This window comes from Sturnira hondurensis, unplaced genomic scaffold (assembly GCF_014824575.4).
Source record: "Sturnira hondurensis isolate 20B ecotype Veracruz unplaced genomic scaffold, ASM1482457v3 Scaffold0021490, whole genome shotgun sequence".
Lineage (NCBI taxonomy): Eukaryota > Metazoa > Chordata > Mammalia > Chiroptera > Phyllostomidae > Sturnira > Sturnira hondurensis.
The window spans coordinates 392540-416786 of NW_028094121.1; the positions used below are offsets into that span (position 1 = coordinate 392540).

Sequence of the window (24247 nt, forward strand, 5' to 3'; positions counted from 1 at the left end):
CTATAAGGCCACTGTAATCAAAACAATCTGGTACTGGCGTAAGAACAGACATATAGATCAATGAAACAGGATAGAGAACCCAGAAATAAACTGAAGTCTCTATAGTCAATTAATATTTGACAAAGGGGGAAGAAGCATAAAATGGAGTAAAAATAGCCTCTTCAACAAATGGTGTTGGGATACCTGGACAGCTACATGCAAAAAAATGAAGCTAGACCCCCAACTTACACCATACACTAGAATAAACTCAAAATAGATAAAAGACTTAAACATGAGTCACAACATCATAAAAGTCCTGGAGGAACACATAAGCAGGAACACACAATATTTGAAAATTTCAGATATCCCATGTAGCAATATTTTTGCCAACATATCTGCTAGCACAAGAAAAAAAAAGAAAAATTAAACAAATAGGACTTCATCAAACTAAAAATCTTTTGCACAAAGAAACTGTCATCACAATGAAAAGGGAACTGACTGTATGGGAGAACATATTTGTCAATGATACATTGGACGAGGGTTTGATCTCCAAAATATATAAAGAACTCATATGACCTAACATGAGAAAGACAAACAATCCAATTAAAAAATGGGCAAAGGATCTGAATAGACACTTCTCCAAGGAGGACATACACATGGCTCATAGATATATAAAAACATGCTCAACATAATTAGCCATCAGAGAGATGAAAATTAAAACTACAATGAGATAGTACCTCGCACCAGTCAGAATGGCCATCATTAACAAATTAACAAACAAGTTCTGGCAAGGATGTGGAGAAAAGGGAACCCTTGTGCACTGTTGGTGGGAATGCGAACTGGTACAGCCACTGTGGAAAAAAGTATGAAATTTCCTTAGAAAACTAAAAATGGAACTGCCTTTTGATCCAGTGATTCTGCTGCCGAGAATATACTCTAAGAATACCGAATCACCAATTCAAAAGAAGTTATGCACTCCTATGTTCATAGCAGGGCTATTTATAATGGCCAAATGCTGGTAACAATTTTAAGTGCCCATCAGTAAATGGGTGTAACAAAAAACTGTGGTACATTTACACAGTGGAATACTATGTTGCAGAAAGAAGGAGCTCCTACCATTTGTAACAGCATGGTTGTAGAAGAGACAGAAATCAGAAGAGTGAATGCCTGGGAGGAGGTTGGGGGAGCAGGAGATACACATCACTGCAGGCAGGAGAGAACTTGAAGGGATAATGGAAATGTTCTGCATCGTGACTGAAGTTGTGGTTATGTCGGTATATACATTTGTCGAAACTCATCAAGCTGTACACTTAAAATCTGTGCACTTATTATAAGTAAGTTATGCCTCCATTAAAGCAAAGGCTATTTGGAAAATTCCATCAATAGCAGCACCCAGTACTAATGAGGATGTGGTGAAATGCTGACTCTTAACGTAACAATGGCAGAAAATTCTGACAGGATGCTTCTGAATGTTTGTCAGTTCAGGTTAAGATCCAGAATACCAGCCTTTTGACCACTAATTCAACTCCTGGGAATGCACTCTATAAAAATTATTTTTAACACAAAAAATATATGTACCAAAATGTTTTTCTCTGTGTTATTTTGAATAAAAATATCAATCATAGAACAGTAAGTAACTTTAAAATAAATTAGGACTGTGTCGTGAGGGTTGACTCCAGCAGGTCTAGAATTGCCCTGAGCGGTTTTGCTAGAGTTCTTGCTTGGCACTGACCACTGGTCAAGGAACAAAAATACTGATTGTAACTGTGTTGCTTTGTAACACGAGTCCAAGTTGTTTCATGACAGTTTGCACCAGCTGGACAGCACTGTTTGTTGGTAACAATGAGAATGATCACTTGCCTCACTGAGACCCCAGGAAGGCCCTGCTCTTGAGGCTGGTTGCCTAGCGGAGATACACTCACATGGCCAGCAGAATATTTTTAAAAATCTCAATTGAGATCCCATTTTGAGACCGTTGGCTGTGAGGTGTTCAGTGTGCCTGTGGCTCTTGGCCCAAGAGAGGAGTTGTGTCCAGGCATGGCCTGTCCGTGGGCGGGCCTCGGGGAGCCTGTCTAACTGCTCTGGATCACCTGCTGTGAGACAGTCATGGGCTGCAAAGCATGTCCTGACTCTGATTCTGCTGCCCTGCTGTGTCCTTGTCCTGCAATGAGCTGCACGCCTGTGAACTGGGGTTCTGCTAGTCTTTGTCAGCTATCAAGCCCAGTTTCACTGGCACTGTTAGTGTAAGGGCGTATCAACTTTATGACATGTTATAGTTTATAAAAGTAAGCAAATTCAAAGACTGTAGCAACAAGGCACAATGCTTATGAAATGATATTAAAAGAAAGAGAAATATAAAATTATATCTAGGCTATGACAGTAAAATTATAAAACTATGAAACTATGTTCACTGACAGAGAACAAGGAGTGAATATGGGATGGCTTCTGGTTAATTTTTTTTCTATTCAAAAATTTGCATTGCTGTTTCATTATCTGTGAAATGAGTAAGAAAATGTAACTCCCTAAAAACCAAATGTATTTTACCTTTGGAGACTGATATTGACCTAACATATATCAGTATTATGTAATATATATATATATATATCATGTAATATATATATTATGTTATATATATATTACACAATACTGATATATGTTATATGATATATATATATAAAATATATCAGACTCAGTATCAGTTCATTTGGCGGGCATTGTGGCATTTCATATACTCCAGATGTACCATTTCATTCTCCTGCCTCCCTCTGATGTCCAAAGAGCACTGCATGGGTTATTCGAGGACTGAGTTCCAGTCTGAGATTCGTCAGCAGTGTGAACTGCAGCACAGACACTCCCTTGACCATGATTTCCATGTTTCTCAGTGATAGGATGATCAGAGCAACATAATGAATACAATAACCCTGAAAATACCCTCTGCTAGACAGCAATAAACAATGGTTTTTAAGTCATAATCATTAATACCATCAACATAGTAGGTAAGAATACAAAAGAATAAGAAACCTCAACCTATAAAGAAATAAAACAGAAGGTTACAGAGCTGGGAGCAGAGACGTTGGTCATGGAGAAAAAAATGAAAAGTGAATGGGTATGGTAATAGCTGTGTGCTAGACACTGTTCTAAGTGCTTTAGAACATACATTTATTCATTTAATTCTCACAACTTTATAAGTACTGTTATTTTGCTCACTTTAAAGATGAGGGACCTCAGACACAGAGAGTTTATATAACTCCCCCAAGGTCACACGATTTTTAGTTTCTGGTAGAACCAAGCTTTGTCCCCAGGCAGTACAGCTCCAGAGTCCGTAGCTGAACCACTGTGCTACATTCCACAGAGGAGGAGGGTGGGAGGGATGTGGTGCAATAATGACCAGGAAACGAAATGAAAGAGCAGGAAGTTCAGGAAGACAAATTTTTACTGTGCACTTACTATACACCAGGCACTACGGATAAAAAGTTGAGCGAGATGGTGGCCCATACCCCTTAAAAGCCTACAGTATGGTGAGGGAGACAGGTAGTAAATCACATTATTTCAAAACAACATGGCAAGTTCTTAAGTGAGTACAGAGAGGCATGTACAAAGGGACATAGGGACACAAAGAATGAACACTTCCCCCGGCCCAGGCAGGTGGTGCCAAGAAAGAGACAGGCGACTACCAGTCTAAGAAGTGTGAGTCGAAATGAAGAGTTGAAATGAGGGGAGGGTGGTCCAGGCTGGGCAAAACAGTGAGGGGCGGGGGGAGCCTGAAGGCAACTGAGAAGGGTGTGCTTGGGGAGAAGCAAAACTTTCCCTTCCAAAGAGAACTTGCTTTTGTTTACCTCACATAGGCATCAAACTGCTTCAAAACTCTCCCGTATTCTTTACATAGAGCTTCATTCTCCTGCTGCAACCCAGAAACCTTCTCTGACAATTCCTGGCTGCTCTTGAGATTCTGAAAAACATTTTTTAAAATGAGACTATCGTGTGCTGAATAAAGGCATGATGTTGATGGAATGCAAACTGACAAACCCTTTCTGTTGAAAGGGCTTACAGCGGCTCCAGTTCTGACACCAGCGTAACTTCCTGTGATTTTTGCTCCTCCAGATTTCCTGAAAGCTAGCGGCTCTTTTCCTCAACTTTCGCTCCACCAGCCTTTCAAGTAGTTTTGCAAGCATCGAATTCCCCACATTAAAAAGTATTCCTGCTTGAAGTACATAAAGAGAAAGCTGTTTTCCTGACCTAACCCTGACTAATAAAGTATCTGGTTCTAGAAATGGCTCCAGCGAGCAGATTCCTAAAGATGGGAAGCTCAAGATTGGTTCTCTGCCCTGGCCGGTGTGGCTCACTGGATTGCTGGTGGAAAGGACACTATATGGAGCTTTTGGCAAGCTTTAGTGTGATAGTCCCACCCTAGGATTTGGGAGTGAAGCCACCCCTCCTCCTGTAATAGCTATTAACTTTTTAAGGAAGGTCCTGGCTTGTGACTGGCTCTGGTGCAGACTGAATGCCTAGCCATGAGAAATCAAGTGATCAAGTAACCTGAGCTGAAACTAGGCATTCTGCTCTTCACCAAGCCATGGAGCCGGGCATGGGCAGTAGCACTCGATCCTCAAGTGGAAGTGCTATGTAAGATACAGAACCTGAGCGGGTCCTAAAGGTACAAAGTTGTGTGAGTAAGTGGTACTAACTTTGACTACTATGCATCCTGGTCAGGGTGCATACCTAGGTTTTGGGTTTGATCCCTGGTCCTGGTGTGTGCGATCTCTGGTCCGGGCACCTATGAGAGGTGACCAATCAATGTTTCTCTCCCCTATCAATGTTTTTCTCTTTCCTTTCCTCTCTCTCTAAAAAGCAATGAAGAAATATCCTCAAGTGAGAATTCAAAAAAACAAAAAACATTATCCCCAAATGATCACCAGTACTGATGAAACTTTGAGAGGTTAAGTGTGTCTTCATTTACAGTGTATCATATAGGTGGAAGCATAATCTGCCTTTGTTGTTTATTATTTTATTTAAGTATAGGTTGAGGACGTTAACTTTGTACAAAGTGGACTGTGCTGTTGTTCGATAGGACCCTTCTGGTCTCAGCTCTCCTCTGTGTGGCAAAGTTGGGAGTCTGAGAACTGTATTTCCCCGACTCCCTTGACAGCAGAGTTCCAGGTTAACTTCTGCAAACCATAGGCACTTGCACATGGTTTGGAAAGCATGGCGGGAGGACAAGGCACCACTCTCCTCCCACACCAGCAGGTAGATAAATGCACAGTCAGCAGAGGAGACCTTCCTAGGGGCTTTATGAAGAGTTCCTGTAAATGCCCCCCCCCCCCACCCCGGTGCTGCAGGAGTTGGCTCCAGGGATTCCTGAGCTCTGCATTTACTGAAAGCAGCAGCAGTTCTTTCTGACCTTCTACGTGCCCTTAACTCTCCCTTCCAACAGTGGGATAAGCATGTTATTCCTGTATTACATCCCTTCTTGCTGGAAACTCCTAGAGTAAATTCTTCTTTCCTGACTGAACCCTGGCTGAACTAATTGGTAAAATGGGAGGCATCAATAATTGTTAGCTATTTCTAATTGTTTCCCATGGGAACTAGAAAGCTGAGAATCATGTCCGTTTACTTTCTTACCTCATCAGATTTTATTTTTTCATTTTCCAGTTGTTTCAGTTGGGCCTCCAGTTGCTGAATTCTGTATTGTTGCTGAGAATTGGTTGTTTCCAGTGTACTCTCTTTATCCTGCAAGATCTTCACTTTCTTTTGTAGCTCATTTATATCCTGATCTAGGAGATTCCTAAGGGAGATTAATGGACATTAAATCAAACTGTGAATTGCAAAGCCTTGCAAATAAAACTCTTTGAGATAAAATTGTTATATCCTCACAGAGGAATTTTTTGTTGGTTCAGTGAGGTGGGTTATATGTCCATAAGACAATGGGGCTGACACAGGGAACATCCTCTGTGATAGAAACTTTGCTTCTCTTTCCACTCCCCTCCCCTTCTCTCTCTCTGTTTCTGTCTCTCTCTCTCTCTCAAAAAAAAAAAAACCCTATGAAGAAGAAATAACTTATCTTATGTCCCAGGGGAAGCTGTGGCAGAGTTTTAATTAACCTGCTCAAGGTTACACAGCTAGAACCAGATGGAAATAATGCTCTAATTCTGAACTGAGCATTCCTTCTACTCTTCCTCATTGCTTTACAAGTTCAGTCCCTTGATNTCTCTCTCTGTTTCTGTCTCTCTCTCTCTCTCTCTCAAAAAAAAAAAAAAACCCTATGAAGAAGAAATAACTTATCTTATGTCCCAGGGGAAGCTGTGGCAGAGTTTTAATTAACCTGCTCAAGGTTACACAGCTAGAACCAGATGGAAATAATGCTCTAATTCTGAACTGAGCATTCCTTCTACTCTTCCTCATTGCTTTACAAGTTCAGTCCCTTGATCATCTCAGTTCAGTAGGGGGTTGTTAGTTACAAACACCATTAATACTAATACACACGTTAACACTGCTATAGCTGAATCATGAATGAGCCTGTGTTTCATGAGTGTTAATGAGCCTATGTTTCTTTTAAAAAAGAAATAACAGGTTCAAAATGGAGTCACTTGTGCTAAGCCCCAGGTCGGCAAATGAAGACATCAGTGGCCCTGGCTGGTGTAGCTCAGTGGATTGAGCGTGGGCCTGCGAAGCAAAGGATCGCGGTTCGATTCCCAGTCAGGGCACATGCCTGGGTTGCAGGACAGTTCCCAGTGGGGGACACATGAGAGGCAACCACACATTGATATTTCTCTCCCTCTCTCCTTCCCTTCCCCGAAAAATAAAAAAAAAAGACATCAGTGGTTTTAGCCTGTCCCAGGAATGTGACCTTTAGGCAGTCAACCTGGAACTACCTTGTCAACACTAGTGATGTGATCTGCTTGATAGACCCCCTACATGTACCCAAAGGGTGGTGACTCTGCCTTAAATACTCCGCTCTTTGCTAGAACTTCCTTTCTTCCCAGACCCCTTCTGCCTATAAAAGCCCTCCATTTCGTACAGCTCCTTGGAGCTCCTTTCTCTTCGCTAGATGGGATGGTCCCCAACTCCTGAACTGTTGAATAAGGCCAATTAGGTCCTCCAGTTTACTCAGTTGACTTTTGTTTTTTAACACAAGGATCGCCCTCTTCTGAAAGGGTCATAAATACATAACTCCTTCAGAGGGAGCCTTGTCAAAAGACAGTTTGTAGAAAGAGGTTCTGAGAAAATCAGACAAGGATCTTTGAAATTAGAAGACTTATGTAGACAAATTATGATGATGACAATGTTAAAATAGCACTGGTGGGCAAAATGCTCACCCACAGGCTAGGTCACTAAAACGCTGAATTGGACAAATAAGTGTACTCTCTCTCACTTAATTTTTTCCAGAAACCAATGGGTTCTTGGGAAAGATTTATACTTGAAACACAGGGCTCAGACCTCTTGACTGCTAGTTTATCTCACGTTTACGGATGTGAGCTGCAGGCTTCCCGAGGTCTGTGTGGCTGACCCTCTCCCACCCACATCTACCACTGCACCAACACCTCCCTTTCAACTCTTATTTCACTTCATTCATTATGTACACGAGCAATTTCTTGCTTTCACTATTTCTATTTTTTGATATCAGTCTGAATTTCTGATTGGAAGACCAGACTAAGACACAAGTCTTGTAGCCGAAAGGGAAGTTTTAATCTGCTAAAACTAAAAAACCTTGAGTGAACTGCAGTAAAATCTAGGAGTTGGAAACTAAGGTTGAAAAGTAGGAAGTCAAAATTTAAAAAGCAACTCATAAATATATTAAAAATTAATTTCTATATTATGTATAGAGCTTGAACAATGGAAGATCAACAAATCAGTTTCTGCCGGTGAATAAAATTAGAAATTTAGTAGATTGATGAGACCTATCTTCCTAACAGCCTTGACCTCCCTTTCAATCCATCCTAAACACAGCAAATAGTGTTCTCTCCAAATCACAACCTGATCATATCATTCTCTTTGCTTAAAATCCTCAGTGATTCCCTATTACTTTTAAGATCAAGTTCAAACTCTTAAATATGGCCTGTTACCTACTAGCCTCATCTTAGATTACCTTCCTTGCTTCATTTTTTTGCCACCCTTATACCCACAAACATTTTGTTCCAGGCAAAATGAACTTATTTTTACGTCTTGAAACAAGTCATCTTCCATAGTTATTCCTCCTCTGCAACTCCATTTTTTACCCTGTTTTCCTCTCCCAGGCCTTCCTTTGCCTAATTTTCTCTACTTAGCTTTCCCATCCCAACTGCTTCGCTCTCAGCTTAAATAGCTGTCGTTGAGGAAGACTTTCTTGAGCTCTACAGACCAGATTAGACATCCTTACTGTGTACTATCACAGCATCCTAAACTTCCCTTAGTATAACACATATTTCATTGTAGTTGCAAAGTCTTATATAGAAGAGTATTCTTTATAGCGAAACTGAGGGTCCTGATTTAATGTATGATTTCTATTTAATAGGTACCCCAAGCACTCCATTCAGTTTCTTCACAGCTTGCTGTAAACCTGAGCCCTTTCCCTTACTAGTCATTAATCCCCTCAGGCAGCCAGGAACAATGGCCAAGCCCTCACTAAGGATCGCAAGTTATGGGTTTCTGTTAAGTTAAAGATACTATCTTGACCTAAATGATGTTTCAGCTCCTTGGCTCTAAGGTAGAACAACCTCCTGGCTACTTTTCCATGAACCCAGACAAAGGGACGCCAGAGCAGTCCTGAAGAAATGATTTATTACCCACCCTTCACCTCCTACCAATGAGCTCCCAACAGGACCCTGAACCCCAAATCCACGGTGTCTTGTAATTTGGCCCTATATAATCTATAACCTACGTGCCACTGGGGAGTTCAAGCTTTTGAGCATTAGCTTCCCATTCTCCAGGGTGGTGCCACTTATAATAAAACAGCCAATATCTCTTCTACCAGAATTCTCTGTGTTTAGTGTTTGGCTCTGCTAGCGCTGGGTGGATGAACTCTTTCTATTCGATAACAATAGCATTATTTATAAAGCAAAAATGTCTCAAAAACATTTTTCATAAACAATGGTAGGTCTATGTAACAGGATGCTATACAACTGCTTAAAAGGATACTATGCAATTATAAATTCATAACAGGAAGATAGCTGGAAAATCCCAAAATATTTAGAGATTAAACATAGTTTTAAAAATTTATCTGTCAAAAAAGAAGTCTCAAGAAATTAAAAAATATTTGGAACTAATGAAAGTGAAAATATAACTTATACAATTTGTGAGATGCAGTAAAAACAGTGCCTAGGGGTAAATTTATAGCATTAAATGCAAATATTATAAAAGAAGAAGGATAGGAAATCAATATTCTAAGCTTCTACCTTAGGGAAACTAGAGAACTAAATAAAGCAGAACAAAAGAAATAATCATAATCAGGGCAGAAATCCATGAAATTAAAAAACAGGAAAACAATAGAAAAACCATGAAACTAAAGCTGATTCTTTGAAAAGATCAACAAAATGAACAAACCTCTAACCAGGCTAACCAAGAAACAGAAGACAGCGTTACTAATATCAAAATGAAAGAGGGATGATCACTACTGTCAGGGAAGAAAGATTTTTCTTTACCCTTCTAGGTTATTCTGGCAGGTCTGATAATCAAACTGGGAGGAGACAGATTAGCAGGGGGAAAGCCAATTAAAGTTTAACAACATATGCACTTCCTGTATACGTGGGAGAGATGCAGAAACACTGAGTAACTCACCAGTATGACAAAAGCCTTCACCTTCACCTTCAGCTAAAGACAAAACAGCATAGTTGGGGTGGGGAGTCAGTTATTGGAGGTTACCAGGAAAAACACAATAAACAAACATATTACCATGCAGATTAAAGTTCAAACTTTGTCCATTGATAACAATTTCTAGAGATATGCTCCTCTTCCTGATATAGTGAGAGAACCACCCTTACAAATATAAGTGTCCTTTTACAAAGGGTAACTTCTATTTGGATTTCAGAGGTTCTTCTTTGTCTTTTGTTTCTTAAAATTAATCAGCCTAAATAAAATAACCATTATTTTATTATTTTTTAAATTTTATTTATTATTTATTTATCTTTAGAGGGGAAGGAGAGAGGGAGAGAGACATCAATGTATGGTTACCCTTTGCGTGTCCCCTGCTGGGAGTTGGCCTGCAGGGAACTGGCCTGCAACCCAGGCATGTGCCCTGACTGGGAATTGAACAACAATCCTCTGGTTCACAGGCCTGTGCTCAATCCACTGAGCTACGCCAGCCAGGGCCAAAATAACCATTATTTTAAAGAAGCATATTTTGAGGTGGCAAACTCTGCTCCCCTCCACCACTGATTGTCAGGACACTGAGAACAACAAAGGCGTATTACCAACAACTCTGTGCCCACAAATTTAATAGCTTCGATGAAATGAACTGATTCCTTGAAAGACACAATCTACCTAACTCACACTTATATAAGGAGAAGCGATCATCTGAATAGGACGATATCTATTAAAGAGATGGAATCAATATTTAATAACCTTCCAAAAAATGCAGCAGTGACCCCACGTGGTTTCACTGGTGAATTCTACCAAACGTTAAAGAAGAAGTGATACCAGTTACCTACACTCTCTTCCAGAAAAATTGAAGAGGGGACACTTTCTAACTGATTGTAATAAACAGCATTACACTAATACCAAAACCAGATGAGGCTATTACAGAAAGGAAAACCACAGACCACTCTCTTCCAGGAACACACCCAAACTCCTTGATGTGACTAGTTATGAGACAGAGGGAGCTGATCCGATCACTGGGGAGAAGTAGGGAGGGGCCATCAGAGGAGGTTGCCGAGGCAACGGTGAGCCGTCCAGGACAGGATTGGCGGAGAAGCTGGATACCTCCAGAGCGCATGGAAATAAAAAGAGGGCTGGCCCTCAGGAGCAAGGCTCTCTGACTCCCAGTAGACTCTCTCTAACTCTTGGGCTTCTCTTTGTCCAGGATGGCTGGGTGATCAGGCTGCCGCTAGGCACGGTGTTCCCCAACGCACAGTGTTTCAGATGGGAAGGAGCTCCAGGCACAGTCTAGGATCGGGCTGGCCTGGCAGAGGGTGGCAGGCTTAGTCTTTGGGTGTTTGGGAAGGAACGGGCTCTGAGGCAGAAGCCTGCCATTCTTCCAGGATTGTGTAACGTTTGTTTCTTATGTTGTTTTAGTTTTGTTAACTAACCCTATAGATATAAGATAACTAAAAACACAGGGAATGATAGGAGAACCCAAGTGTTAGAATTTAGCCTTAATTGAGAGGCCTAAGTGACTAATCTAATTCTTGTGGAAAGCTGTTATTCCAAAATTGTGAAGCTTTTGAATAAAGACTCCTTCACTTGCTGTCTGGTAAGAGTAGGCTCATCATGACCAGGCCTAGCTAACCTTTCTAACTTCTTTTCTTTTTCTTCCTTTTTTTTTGCCACTCCCGTTATCCCCAAATGTTTAGTTCTAGTCAAAATGACTGTTTTTCACTTCACTGAAGATGAGGGTGATGACAATGACAACAGTAACAATAATGACATCAAATATGGCAATAGAAACATTTTGGCTAGGAATTCTGTCCATGCAGGTTTCTGGTTAGACTGGGATACAAGAGATACTATCCTGGCAAGGCCTGGAGCGCAGGAACGAAGCATTTTGTTTTTCATTTTTGGGAAGTTGCAATATGTGCTTTTGTAGCTCATACATGTTGCCACTCATATGCGGCTCCCCTCGGAATGAGGCAACAGCAGGCCTCCCACCAGGTCACCTCCCCTCAGGTCCCTCTTCCCCTTCTCTGTCTCCAGGGCCAGGTGTCTGTTTAGCTCCCTGAGGGAGACCAGCTGCTCCTGCAGGACACCTGCTTTAACAAGGTTGGAGGCAGTGAGAACTGGCATGGGATCCAGTCCATCCTTCGGTGCTCCCAAATTCCAGCCTGCCACTGCTCTCCCTCACTTTATACGCATCTTCACTTTCTGACTATTTTCCCTGCAAACTTCAAGCTCCGGTATAAAACGCAAAGATGGCAGCTTCGCAGACCATGTAACCTGTTGCCCTAATTGCATAAGATCAAATCCCTGTAATAAATCTCTTATTAAATATATTTTCCTCCTATGGCTCTGAGGCAGGATATAAGGAACTAGGAAAGTTCCTCAGCAACTGGAATGAGGAAACTGAGATGGAGAGCTGAGTCAGATCCGCCTTATCCTCGGGCACCCTGACTCACCTGCCTTCCTTTCCCTTGTGGACCAGTCCCTTAAGCATTAAGCCCTCAAGACAATGAGATTCTGATCAGCATCAAATAATTTTAGAAACACAGCCTGGGGTCTGTTGACCACAGAGACAGTTTTGGTCAAACTAGAGATTAACATCTAGGTCTCAGCTGTGTGTAGGAAAAGGGGGCCACATACTAAATTTGACCAGCTCAGGGGAGGCCTGTGTGAGAGCCTTACAAACTCAGAGACCTAAAGTAACCTTATAGGATGGTCTGAAATGAAAACTTTTAAACTAAAAGCTGTTTATGGCAGGTAGTCATAGGCTAGAAACTTCCCTGACAAAAGTCAATCTTAACTGAGCCTGTCCATTGTCTTTTTGCATCTATGATAACATACCTTTGGAATGTTAAGGTTAAGGTCCCTTTTCCCTTTCCCAGATCCCTCCATGCACAACAACCAATGGAGATCTGAGACTACAGATCCCCCATTTTAATTGTGATTGTTACCACGTTAACTGTTGACCGTGAACTCTCCCACACCCACCCGAGTAAGAGAAGTGTGCAGTCTGTCATTACTTTTCACCCAAAGCAGAGGTTTCCACTGCTTTGCTTTCTCCTGTCTCCCTAATCTATCATCAGTGGATTTCACGTAACCCCCTTACGCCTCCTGTTTTGATTGTTATGTGTAACATAAGGTGCAAAACTCGTTTTCTGGAGCATTTTCTCAACTCATTGAGGTTTTCTTCCCAGCAACCGTTGTCACTTTGGCTAAAATAAATTCATAAAAATTCTTTATAGGTTTGAATGTCTCTTATGTTGACAGCTCTGTTTCAGCTCCAGGCCCAGAAAAGCTGCAAATCCAGATAACTGACGCCATGGCTGACATCTGGACCAGGTACACTGACTAATGACCCCGGACCAGGTACACTGACTAATGACCCCCTACCATAGGGCTGGCCAATCAGTAGAGACCACAGCCCTGACCCCATACGCTCATTTTGATGAACGAGCATATTGAAAGGACACACCTGGAGAGCTGACAAATGTTGTATTAGACCCTCCTCTAAGACCTCCCTTGAAACTGCTGCCTTTAGAAAGCAGGTAAATCCCTCCCGGCAAAGGACTCAGTACGCACTCGATCTCGCTGGCTCTGGCTCCCTGCCTCTCCTGTCTCTTCCTCTTCTCCTTGGAGCACGCCTGCACATGTCTTTGTTTTTCTTTCTCCTAAACTCCAAAGTTCCCAGGAGACTTACAACCAGGGGAGCAGCTTGTCCTGGGCTAACACCCTGAACCTGTCTCCAAAGACATTACTTTGTCTGTGTAGCTTGTTTGCTGACTCCACGTGGCTCAGCAGGCTTACTTCTGCCGCTGTGACTCTCCTTCCAAAGGGCCACAGCAGCTCCGCCCAGGCTCACTCCTGTTGTTATGATCTTGCCTCTTCTATCTTAAGCCCCTCCTTTGTTTTACTCTCCCCAGCTTTAATAAGTGTACTCTCAAAATCACCTGGGCTTGTGTCGTGAAATCTTCCCTGCACAAAGTCAAGAACAGAACACCGACATCACTGCCTGCAGTTGTACTTCTCCGACTGAACCCTGACAGCTGCACGTGCTCTCTATGTGCCAGACACGGACCCAAACCGACTGCTTACCATTCATTTAACTGCACAGTGATTCTATGAGGTAGGTATTGCCAGGCACTGAGAGAATAAGAAACTTGTCCAAGATTATACAGCTGCTAAGTGGCTAATAAGATAACCATGTTATATTATTAGGTGGTAAATGCAAATTCCAAAGCAATATATTTAAAGTGATTCAACTTTTGTTAACAGAACAAGAATAAAATGACTATATGCATATGCATAGAAAAAATCTGAGAAATATGTAGCTGAAGGCTAGACTTCTGAAGCACTTATGCTTTTTATTTGTTCTATTTGAAAATTTATAATGAGCCCAAACCATGTGGCTCTGTAGGTTGGCACTGTCCCACAGAGCAAAAAGTCACCAGTTTGATTCCCTGTCAGGGCACATACTTGGATTGTGCGTTTGCTACCTGGTCGGGGTGTGGACAAGAGGGACCAACCTTCATTGGCTGATTGATATTTCTCTCTCACATCGACGTTTTTCTCCCTTTCATTCCCCCTCCCTTCCTTTCTCTCTAAAAATAAATATATAAAATCTTTTTTTAAAAAGAAAATTCATAATGAACAGTTAAAATTGCAATTTTATAAGCCAGAATTTCAGGGGAATAATAAAAGATAGGCACAAAAATTTGGCTATGAGGATATATATTATGTCATTGTTTGCTATAGCAAGAAGCTAGGAAAAACTTAAATGTCCAACAATAAAGAACTGATTAAATAAATTATAGTATATAATAATAATATATATTAATATATAATATAATAATATATCTAAAAGATATAATGGCAGGTAAATAGGTCATAATATTTTAAGTGAAAAATTAGCTTACAATCTAAATATCTAAATTGGGGTTACTTTTGTCTAGGTTACAAAATGATGTATGTACTAATAGTCCCCTTTTTGTGGAAAAATTTTCCTACCTATTTTATTTTCCTATACTTTGCTTAAATATTACTTGTATGTCTATCTTCTTAGCCGATCTTCACAAAAAATGTATAGAACTGGTATTACTCTTCCCACTTCAGAGAGAAGAAACCAAGCTTCAGGAAAGTTAAATATTCCTTTTCCTTGTTCAAGTCTTTGATTACATTTTTTTCTAAAAAAGCTTCACAGTTTCCTAACAATTGATTCTCCTTAATCCTAATTGCTGAAGTTCTTGGAGGTTATAAATCTGGTGTTCCTTGTTTCTGCTGACCTTCATTCATGGGAACCAGTTTCCTTGTGTTATTTGATGATTTTTGTTCGTCGGTGTACATAGTGGTACCTCGGCACCTCGGTACTTGTTAATTTGTTCCCACGAGTGGCGAGCAAGTGACAATTGATGAAGCATTTTCTCTTGCCAGGCATCATGACTCCCACAAGGTCTAGCAGTGGGACAAGTGGCCAGCCAGCACCCACGAAGTGCTGAAACAGTTGTTCTCATCAACATGCAATGAGGACCAGGTTTGGCGAGTTCTGGAGCCGAGGATACTGAGGTGCCCCTGTGTTTGATTCAACTGAACGTGTGAGAATCCTTAACATCCAAATTAAGGTTGCTTTCCTGCAGAGATAATTTGGGGACTGCCTACTGGAAATACTTTAGCTCCTTCAAGATCCCAGCTAGGAACTGGAGTCTACAGTAGCTCAGCTATCCTACCTTGAGGACAACTTCCTGAGTTTCTTCTCTGGCATGGGGTTGATGTCGATGTTATTTGCCCCTTAACTTGACTTAGGAGTTTGTTTACCATTCCTCATCTGGGTTTTACCTCATTGTGTGCTTGCCCTTTGGGCTTTCTCTTGCTTTGTGAGCAATGCTTGAAATGGTGTGTTTATTGTAGTTCACTCAGGATCTATTTGTACAGTAACAGGAAGATAGCTTGCTATCCTGCCAGAAGTGGTGGTGAGACACCTATTTTCCTGCGATACCTACTGAGCAAATTCATTATTCATTTGTACATTCACTGACTCACTCACTCAAACATTCTTTCATTCACTAAATGTTTCCTGAGTACCTACTGAGTGTCAAGCCCTGGGCCAGAGCTTTGAACTGTAGCTGAAAGTAAGTTTCTGAGCTTCGTAGTATATGTGAATATCTGTATATCTTTTCAATGGCTAAAACCATAGTTTTATTAAAATGTGTATAAGTCACTCTGAGTGCCATAGAAGTAAGAAGCATCAGTTACTGGAGTTTAGGGCACCCAAGATGCCTGTAAGGTAGTTGGAACTTCACTGAAGAAAATCAGCTGATAAATACAAAACACCAACTTCATTCTACTCTGCATTTTGTGCCAATCCTGTTAGAGTTAGAAAAGCAAATCCCAGAGTATCCTATTCCCTGAGCCATTCAGTCATTCAGGAAAATTTACCGGGGCACCAAGTGTGTCCCAAAACAACAAGAAATAATCCCTGCCTTATGAGTCCCACACTCCAGTGCGAAAGGCAAACAAGAAAATAAATAATTAGCCCTGGCTGGCATAGCTCAGTGGATTGAGCGCGGGCCTGTGAACCACACAATCGTGGTTCGATTCTCAGTCAGGGCACATGCCTGGGTTGCAGGCCAGTTCCCAGCAGGGGACTCATGAGAGGCAACCATACATTGATATTTCTCTCTTTCTCTCCTTCCCTTCCTCTCTAAAGATAAATAAATAAAATCTTAAAAAAAAGAAAATAAATAATTAGTGTATAATGTGATAAGTGAGCATATAAGAAGTGTGTGAGTTTACTTCAGTGGGGGCACGGAGGCAAACGCATTGGTGAATTCACACCAATGCGTTATTGGTGTGAATAACCTCAGCCAGGGTGAGCCCCGCAGGAAACCTACATCTTTGCCCCTCTTACCTCTTCTGTTGTTCTTCCTGATATTGTTGCTTTCTTTTAGCTTCATTTTCTATGGCTTCTCTTATCCTTTCCTCTAGTTGCTTCTTTTCCAAACTACAAGCATCTATGCGACAGACTTTCTGAGCATGATCTAGTTTCTGCTGCAGATCCAAAATCTTGAATGAAAAGAGTTTGCAAATAAGACTATAAGAAGAGTATGACCTATTTTTAAAATTATATTTCATTGGTCATGCTATTACAGTTGTCCCCATTTTTCCCCTTTTGACCTCTTTTTCAGTTAGGGAAATACCACACAAACAGCAAACACAGTATTGCTGTCATACAAATCTGATCTAAAGTAAAGAGTGTGGCTAGATTTATTTTAATTTGAAAAATAAATTATTTAGTTTTTGCAATATGTAATACATTCACACAGCGGTCTAGTGAAAACAGAGCTATCTAGTGAAAAGTCCCCTTTCCACCCCTGGCCTGTCTTCTGCCACCAAAGAGGGGAGTGCTGGTATTAGTTTCTTACATACCCTGTCAGAGATTTATATATACATACTTAAACAAATGTTATTACATACTTCTCCCCCCACAGACACTTTTTACACCAACGATGGCATATTATACTTACATGCCTGGCTTTTTAAAATAAAAATACACTCAGAGAGTTTTCCACATTGTAAGTGCGTATGCAGTTGTCTTCTCTTGCACAGCCGTGTACCATCCCACTGTCAGAATATACCTTAACTCATTTAACTAGCTTCCTACTGAGGGACATTTAGGTAAGTCCTGATATCTTGCTGTTATAAACAATGTCTCTGGAACAACTTACGAGGTGTGTGCACTTGCCAGGGCAAAGGTTATTATTTGATAGATAAGGCCAAAGTGTCTCCATTGTATTAGACCAACTTACACTTCTGACTGCAGTGTGTGAGGAGTCCTGTTTCCTCCACTGTGTGGAGGAAACCATATTCATGGTTATCTCAAAGTCAAGCTCACCTACAAACTAAGTAGCAATTAGCAGATTGCCTAGAGCCAGTAATAGGTTCTTTAATACCCTGGTAACACCAAAAATAAGATCTGTGAATTTGAAAGAAAGATATGTAATTTTATCTAGAATTAAAAAAAAATTTGCACCAGCCACAAATTTAAATGAAAAGTATCATTAAATTTTTTTTGTTAGACAAATATCCTTTTAAACTATTTACTGTTTTTTTATAAGCCTTTCTGTCATCGACATCTGTGACTGGCACATAGTAAATGCTCGATAATTATTTGATGAATGACTGGGTTCCAGCAGGAGGGCTGCTCTCCCTCTATTCCGTTTACTGGCCCCACATTGCCCGCATCCAGGGAATGCCAGCAGGGGAGGTGAGGGTGCAAAATGACTCTGCGCAATGGCAGAGGCCAGGTCGAGTTCCTTTGAGTTGCCTCATTTAACTCTGTGCTCAGGGTAAATACTTACTCAAAGACATTCAGCCTTAATTCCCCAGGTGAAAGTATCCCCCATTGGCTTCTCTGTCAAGGACATATGTCAAACTTTTGAACCCATTACCCAATTTAAGAGAACATTTCCAATACTTTTGAAGTTCACTCTGTGACCCTTGTCAGTTATACCCCTTCCTGCTCCACCTGAGAAAACTAGTATCTTGAATTCTGTGTTAATAATTTCTTTGCTTTTTCTTTTAATAGTATATATCTCTATAGGACATGGTTTTTATTTGGTACCATTTTGACCTGTATTTTTATCTTTTTAAAAGATTTTACTTATTTATTTTTAGAGAGAGGGGAAGGGAAGGAGAGAGGGAGAGAAATATCAATGTGTGGTTGCCTTGGGCACCCCCTACTGGGGACCTGGCCTGCAACTCAAGCATGTGCCCTGACTGGGAATTGAACCAGCAACCCTTTGGTTTGTAGGCCTGTGCTCAATCCACTGAGCTACACTAGCCAGGGCCTATTTTGACCTTTATATCACTGAAATCATACTGTGGTTTTGGTGACCTGGTTTTTACTCAGCATTATATCAAACTACAGCATGTAGCTGTAATTCACTCATTTTTACTGTTGTGTGTACACTGTTGTGTAAATATGCAATTTATTTATTCAATCTCCTGTCAGTGGGCATTTTTCTTTCCAATTTACTGCTTTTTAAAACAATGTTACTGTGAGAATAATTGAATTCCTGCCTCCTGATGCTTAGATGCAGTGCAATAGTTTCTCAGAATTTATGCCTTTCGGTGGAAGTGTTGGGTTACACAGTATCCTTATCTGTAGCTTCCCTAGAAGCCAATGCCAAACTGCTTTCCAGAGTGTTTGTAGGGACTCGTTCTTCCAACTGCAGTCAGCATGTGAGTTCCTGTTTTATAAAATCCTTACTGCTATTTAGTATCATCTAAATTTTAAAATTTTAGCAATCTTTATCATTACTTTTTTATGGAGTAATAACAGACATGCAGTAAAGTATACACATCTCAGGCATCCTCAGTAAAATTTTAGTTATGTAACTGCCTCCCAGACCCAGGTATAGAATACTTCTGGCAACACAAAAGATTCGCTCCTGTCCCTTCCCAGCCCTTCCAGAGACAGCCACTATCCATATGTCTCTGAACACCATAGCTTAGTTTCCTGTACTCTCAAACTTCATACAAATGATATTACACAGTATGAACTCTTTTGTGCTGGCTTCTTTACCCCAACGTTAGGCATCTGAGTTTAATTCAAATCACTGTCATCTACTTCTCGATTTTAGTTGTATGTTTATGTAGTTTGTTAAAGTGACTTGTATAAATTTTGACTCAGACAAAAACCTACAGATCAAAACGTGCAACTGCTACACACTGCTGCCACCTGGTGTCAGGCAGTTGGAAAGTCAGGGCAGTATTTCAAAATGGCTCATTTCACAACACAGATCCTTCCAAAAATTACAAAATAAAAATCATGTAAACACCAATCCACACGAGAGGAGAACAAACCTTTTAAAATTTGAAAGTATCAAACAAAAGTCATTTGGTCTCAGTGCTTTAACTTATTGCTTTAATGAAATACCTTTATAAGTTCATGCAATTAAAAAACACACACAAGATTTACTGAAATTGAAGGAGCAGGTGAAGTCAAAGGGAAGCAAGCTTGGGAGAGTGAAGAAAAACCCCAGAAGTCTATCAAGTTTGCACTACACATATTTCTTAAAGTCCTGTGGGATTTCGATAGTGGCATTCAGTGTGTTACTCATTACGGGTGCGGATAATTACCCTTTTCTCTGCATCAGCAACTTTAGATTTCTCCTGAGCCAGCTTTTCCTGCAGGTTGTTCTGCGATTTAATGCTGTGAGCCTGTGTAAGTACTTCCAGCTCCAGTTCCCTGATTTTCTGCTGACAGTGCTTCCACTCTGCTGGGGGCGAAGAGCACGTCCTGGCACCGTCTAGTAACTTCTGCTGGGCCTGTTTTAGCTCCATTTTGATCTACAGGTGGGGAATAAATAAGAATGATGGCCCTAAGCGGGGAGTGAAGTCAGTGTGAGCCAGAACAAGCAGCTTTCAGAGGAACGCCGCCCCCCAAGAGCTGACCGCCTCTCTGGAGCTGCCCTGGGTTAGGAGGTTTGCCAAGGTCTATCTCAGCAGATGGCAGCTGGACAAGGGGATATTCCTGAGTGTCTGCACATGTGTGGGCTAAACATTTTCCATCCTTTTCTTCTATCACTTTAAGCTGGCCTTCATTCCCACTACTCCATGAAGATGCCAGAGCACCGTTGCCCAAGTAAATCCACTGGACAGTTGCCCTCTTAGGGGCATTCACTCCCTCCCTCTCGGAAAGTTCTCCTGGTCTCTCAGTTGGTAATACCACACTCCCCTGATTTTCACTTGCCTCTCTTCTGTTCCTTCTCGGTCTCTTTTGTAGGCTGTTCTAATGCTACCCAACTTCTAAATACCACCGGATTAAACTAGGCCTTGAGAGTGGATTATTCTCTCTCTTGGTTCATTCCCACGATTTAAAACACCACCTTTATGCCCAGTAACCGCCAAAGTGAAACTCCCGCCCGCATCTCCAAAACCGTTTTTCTCTCAGTCTTCCCGACGATGGTAGTAAATGATGCCACCAATACCCTCCTGTTCAGGCTAGTCCCCTGAGAGCTGTCCTTGAGTTTTGCTTTTCGATCTTGAGCCGGGTCAGCGCGAGCTGGCACTCTGCCTCCACTGCAGGTCTTGCATCACTCCATTTGTGCCGTTTGTGCCACTGCCCTTGTCTAGATCCTCACCGGCTCTAGCCCTGGCCCTGGCCATAGCTTTCACGCTGGTCCCGCCACTTCCATTTTCACTCCCTTCTGATCTGTTCTCTGCACGGCAGCCAAAGTGTTCTTTTTTTTTTTTTTTTTAAAGATTTTATTTATTTATCTTTAGAGGGGAAGGGAAGGAGAGAGGGAGAGAAACATCAATGTATGGTTGCCTTTCGAGGGTTCCCTGCTGGGAGTTGGCCTGCAGGGAAACTGGCCTGCAACCCAGGCATGTGCCCTGACTGAGAATCGAACCGCGATCGTCTGAGTCGCAGGCCCGCGCTCAATCCACTGAGCTACACCAGCCAGGGCCAAAGTGTTCTTTTTAAAACACAAACTGAACTACATGACACCCCTCCTTAACTACTTCGGTGGCTTCGCATCACTCCGGGAACAGACCCCAGCAGCTTGCCTGGCCTCGTGTGACCTGGCCTTGCCAACCTTTTTAAAACCATCCTGTCATCCCCCCTTCCACTGATCTCCCGTCATGCTGGCCTCTACTTAGGGTTTCCACACCCCAGACCCCACCCTGCACTCTGCTAGGAGTGCTTTCTCTTCTCCCTCCTTGTGCTATGGTTGGTTCCGGTCCATTCTTCAGGTCTTAGCTTAAACATCACTCTGTAAGAGAAAACCTTCATGTTCACTTAATCTGAAGAGGTCTTCTTACTCACTCCTTACTTATTACACCACATTTATTTCCTTCATAGAACTTATCACAATTTAAATTAAACATATACTTAACTACTTGTTTACATCCTTCTTCCCCACTCTAAATACCCAGCAGGGACCATGTATTTTATTCACTTCTATCCAAGGCCTGTCAGACCACCTAAAGTAGATAATTAGCCAATATGTACTGAACAAATAAATGATGAATGACATTCTAAGGAATATTAGAACCTGGTGAATGGACATACTGGGCAGGACTCATAGACAAAAATGCTCAGATAGAATTTACTTTACCTCAGGCAAAGCAGGATTTCCTGGGCTCAAAGCTTTTCAACTGAATTAATAGGGATTCTAATTATAGTTTCCTCTACCTGTGATTTCTGTGGATCAACCATTCAGGGTTTATCAAGTGAACCTAAAACTGAATAACTCTCTGAGTATCAGTTTCTTCATCTGTAATATGGGGACAACCACTTATCTGATAAAAGAGTTAGGAAGCTACATTAAATAAAGCAATGAAAGTATCAAGAATAGAAACAGCCTAGTACAAATTAACTGCTGTTCTTCAAGAATCACTTGTAGATTATCTACTGTATTTGACATCTAGAACTAAGGCAGATGCTGCTGTAACTGTGGTATATTGGTTGGGCTTCCATATCTATGAAGCAGCTGAGATTGGCATTTTACCCCAGTTTGGAGATGAAAAAGCTGGGTCTCAGATATGGTTGGCAAATAATAGAACATGGTCTGATGCTCTCGTGTCAGAAAGAACAACTCGGCCCTCCTATGAAGTATACCTTGCTGCAGTTATTGGATTCAACCAATAATAACGGAAACACCTATTAGGGATAAATAAGTCTAGAGATAGAATGAGGGCAGAACAACCAGGGTTTGGGCTCAGGTCATTGACATTTAGTAAGTGCTAAAATTTCAGGTAATAATTTTAAAAGACTGTGTAACTTAAACTCTTCATATTTACGGGCTGACAACATACATAGCCCTTCAGCAGCAGAGAAACCATGGAGCCGTGTGCCTGCCTGGCAGGGGGAAGTTAAAGGAGTAAGTTAACCAGAGAGCTCACATTGTCCACCGTCTACAGGCACTGTCATGAAATGTGAGGTTGAGAAATTTTGTTTTAATCCTCACCAAGGATATGTTTATTGATTTTAGAGAGAGGGACAGAGAGAGACAGAGAGAGAGAAGTGAGACACAAACATCACTCAGTTGCCTCCCCTACATGCCCTGAGCAGGTGATTGAACCTGCAACCTGTGTCTGGGCCCTGGCCGGGAATCGAACCCACAACCTTTTGGTGTACAGGACAATGCTCCAACCAGCTGAGCTGCCAGCCAGGGCTAGAGTTGAGAAATTTTTGATCCGTTTTCCCCAGGGCCAGTTGAGTGAGATTTCTCTATAAAGGACGTGTCCACCAGAGCTACCTTAATGCTTTCGTCCTGAAGTAAGCTGTTATGTTGCTTCAAGTCCAAGTTCTTTCCCCGCTCATACCGAAGCTCTTTTTCAGCTGAGTTGCATAGAGTCTGGAGTCGGTGCAAATTCTGGCGAAGTTGTTGTATTTCCTCTTGTTGCTGGTATTTCAGTTTTTCTCCAGATGTTAGATTCTAAAACAAATATTTTAAAAGAGAAATGTGCACTGTTTAAAATAATATTGATGAGACCTGGTTCTGGCTGTCAGAACCAGGATTATCAGCATGCGATTACTCACGTGTTTTTGGAGTTGACTTACCTACAAGTCACTCTTTTATACTTATAGCTAGTTAGTGCATGTTCATATAATTTAACTCCCATTACATTAGAGTAAAAATGTCAGAGAAATTATGTAAACAATAGCAGTTAAATATAGACAATTAACTTTCTTATTTTTCACGTCAGTGAAGGGGAACAGAGCATGGAAAATTTTAGGGTAAAAATCAGGCCTCTTAGCGCAATACAATTACTGTGACCAAAGGAGATGGCACGGGGGTTTTCTCGAAGTGAGGCACGCACAGGCGTGCTGAGTGGATGACGAACCCAACCCTATCCAGTTCAGCGGATGAGATACACTGTGCATCTCCTCAGGCAAAGGAAACAAAAGAAAAAATAAGCAAATAGGACTACATCAAACTAAACGGTTTTAGTACAGCAGAGGAAACCACTGACCAAATGAAAAGACAACCTACTAAATAAAAGAACACGTTTGTCAATGAAACATCTGATAAGGGGTTAATATCCAAACTTTATAAAGAACTCATACAACTTAACACCAAAAAACCCCCCACCCAATTAAAAACTGGGTGAAGGACCTGAATAGACTCTTTTCCAAAGAGGACATATAGACATATGAAAAGATGCTCAATTTCACTAATCATTCGAGAAATGCAAATTAAGCCACAATCAGATACCATCTCACATCTCTCAGAATGGCTATCATCAATAAATCAAGAAACAAGTGTTGGTGAAGATGTGGGGAAAAGGGAACCCTCATGCACTGTTGGTGGGAATGCAAATCAATGTGGCCACTGTGGAAAATAGAATGGAGGGTCCTCCAGTAATTAAAAATGGAACTGCTTGTAACCCAGCAATTCCACTTCTGGAATTATAGGTATAACCTCTCTAAAGCCTCAGTTTCCTCAACTATAAAGTGGAAACAATAATATTTCTGTCTCAT

The 24247-nt window shown here is 41.3% G+C and overlaps 1 protein-coding gene across 5 annotated transcripts in view; it reads right to left on the bottom strand.

Moving 5' to 3' along the window:
• The window catches only part of CCDC30 (coiled-coil domain containing 30), a 103806-nt gene that overhangs the window by 15007 nt on the left and 64552 nt on the right, over positions 1-24247 (bottom strand). For all 5 annotated transcript variants that reach the window (XM_037032527.1, XM_037032526.1, XM_037032528.1 and 2 more), the window contains 5 exons: positions 23022-23201; positions 19897-20106; positions 16664-16818; positions 5599-5761; positions 3816-3928 (listed from right to left, as the gene is read on the bottom strand). In XM_037032527.1, coding sequence (XP_036888422.1) covers positions 3816-3928; positions 5599-5761; positions 16664-16818; positions 19897-20106; positions 23022-23201 — 821 coding nt within the window. The remainder of the gene's footprint in view (positions 1-3815; positions 3929-5598; positions 5762-16663; positions 16819-19896; positions 20107-23021; positions 23202-24247) is intronic.